The following is a 2,358-nucleotide window of genomic DNA, read 5'->3' on the forward strand; positions in this document are numbered from 1 at the left end:
CAACCAAACACTACAATAAGTTATAATAATTATTCTAACTTTATTTCATTCATTGTACCAAATTATATAATAATTATTTTATTTTATTTCTACTTTATTTAATTCTCATAGAATAATTATTTTATTTTATTTATGTCTAAAATATGCACCAAACATGACATTCTAGTTTCTTGTAAGTCATGCCTGCCGTTGAATTGGTCCCTCTTTCTTTTATCTTTGGACATTAATTAGGTGGACAATGACTTTAGAGTTAAAGTAGATGATCATGGTCAACAAGCTTGCACATATCAAAATTTGAAAATTTTCTTTTTGCCCCGTTCGTTCAGGCAAAGGGAATGAAATGTTGGATTTGCTTCACAATGAAATTACGTGGGAATAGAAATTGGGAATATCGCTTGATATACTATCAATAAAGTGGCCTGTTGCCTTTACTCAATCACACTGTTAATGGGTAGAGTGTAGACCTCTTTCCTCTTTGATTGTTCCCATTTCTCGTCTTCCCCACCTTCCCTTTTTTTTCACTCTCTTTTTCAAGTTCCTTGTTAATTAATTCTACTCAAGAGACTAAGGCTAGAATGAATCAGTATTAATATATAGTTTATAACTAGTTTAGTGCATTTTTTTTGAGAAGCTAGTTTAGTGCATTTAGGTAACTTTAAACTGTTTATTTTTAATTTCAACATTTCTTGTTCATATCGGACTGCCCATTGAGCCTTCATATCAATTTAATGTTGAACTAAAGTTTCCTCTATTAAGCACATTCACGTCATAATTACTATTGATTATGATTTGATTTTTTTTCTTTTTAATTGATTTCGCCCAGTTCCAAAGAAGAAATGGGTTTTTTATTTGCTAATAATTTGATTATCATTTGGTTTCAATGAAGAGGCAGCGACAGCAATAATATATTACATAATAAAATACTTGAACAACTTTCTTGAAGAAAAAGAATTCCTATATATTTTGTGCGACAAGTGTACAAGTTGCAATTAAGAATTACGAGATCGTGATTGATTCAAGCACCAGAAACAAGAATATTTGGTGGGGAAGAAAAAAATAAGAAAGAATTAAGAAAGGGTCAAGTTCAGACCTTGTCTTGATCTTCCTCGCTAGTTTCATCATTGTTCCTTCTTACCCTTCTACAAAGCAAGACAATTCCAAGCCAGATAAGAGCTTTAACAACTCTAACCATTCCAATCGTCACGGTCAAGTAATACAACCACCAACTAAGAAAGTCAGCTATCTCAATATCCATTGACAGCTCCTTCTTAGCTTCTGCCACAACCACCAACGACTCAACTTCATCTCTCAGCTTCCACCACCAGAAGGTGCCAATGCTCAGGGCCATGGCGGCCCTATGAATCCACCTTTCTTCTCTAACAGCACCAAAAATAGTGTCATCTACCACGGGTTTCACAACTGTTCTAAACCAAAGAAGCATAATCTCATGCAAACCCAAGAAGAATATTACTCTACTTAACAGACTCCTCTCAGCTCCAAAACCAGCACCATCAATTCCTGATACTATGCTTCCTTCAATCCCCAATCCAACAGAAACTTGCAATATATATAAAACTATCCACGCAATGTACAAATGGGGCCAGTAAACCACATCTGGTGACTCATTTACAAATGCGATTTTCCCTGTCAATCCATGGACAAGAGTGGCGATGCTAGCAGCAGATACTAGAACATAAAGAACAGCTGGATTGGTGTAGAAATAGAAAGACAAGAGAAAAGATGGGGAAGGCTGTGAAGGATTTGAAGTGATGGTTAAGATGTAGTTGACACAAGAGAGCCTGGCAACCAGGAGAAACGAAAGGGGAAGTAAGAGGCTGAGGAGGGTGATTGTAAGGAGGTGAAAGGAGTCTTGCAGGATGGGAGAGGTCAGGAGCTTCCTAGCTCTCTGATACAAATTCTTCCAACCCATTTTGCACGGTAGCAGAAAAAAAAAATGGGATCTGAAAAACTCTCTTGTTTGTGTGTGTGACAAGGATCATAGATCCATATATGTGATTGGATTTATTTTGTAGTTCCGAAGGAAGGAATTAGAGTGGTTGCCACGTCCATAGTTTGAATTAGTTGACACAAAGACATGGTATCTTATTCCAGGCCTTCATGCATTTTTTTTATCAGGGAATATATCCAACATGTATTAGTACTGTATCTAATCAATTATCTAATCTGTCCCTGGAAAACGCTACTACAAATACAACCTAATATTCCATTTGTTGAAACCATTACAGTTAGTAATTAGTATTACTTCTTCAAACTTTGCGGATTTGTCTGCATAACGAGCTTTGGGACCTAGATATATTAAATAAAGGGTAGAGCTAAGTCAACTCAAGTGTAATTAAG

At 35.8% G+C, this 2,358-nt stretch overlaps 1 protein-coding gene across 1 annotated transcript; it reads right to left on the reverse strand.

The window, feature by feature from the left end:
* Positions 1–933: 933 nt before the first annotated feature.
* On the reverse strand, positions 934–2,139 carry LOC18613702 (uncharacterized). The gene has a single exon (XM_018116456.2). It carries the CDS (start codon positions 1,928–1,930, stop codon positions 1,085–1,087), a length of 846 nt encoding a protein of 281 aa, XP_017971945.2. The 5' UTR covers positions 1,931–2,139; the 3' UTR covers positions 934–1,084.
* Positions 2,140–2,358: the final 219 nt, after the last annotated feature.

Source organism: Theobroma cacao, chromosome 1, assembly GCF_053813885.1.
Source record: "Theobroma cacao isolate CCN51 chromosome 1, ASM5381388v1, whole genome shotgun sequence".
Taxonomy (NCBI): Eukaryota; Viridiplantae; Streptophyta; class Magnoliopsida; order Malvales; family Malvaceae; genus Theobroma; species Theobroma cacao.

Coding starts and splice junctions, on each gene's coding strand:
- LOC18613702 (XM_018116456.2), bottom strand. CDS start 1,930: ATGGGTTGGAAGAATTTGTATCAGAGAGCTAGGAAGCTCCTGACCTCT.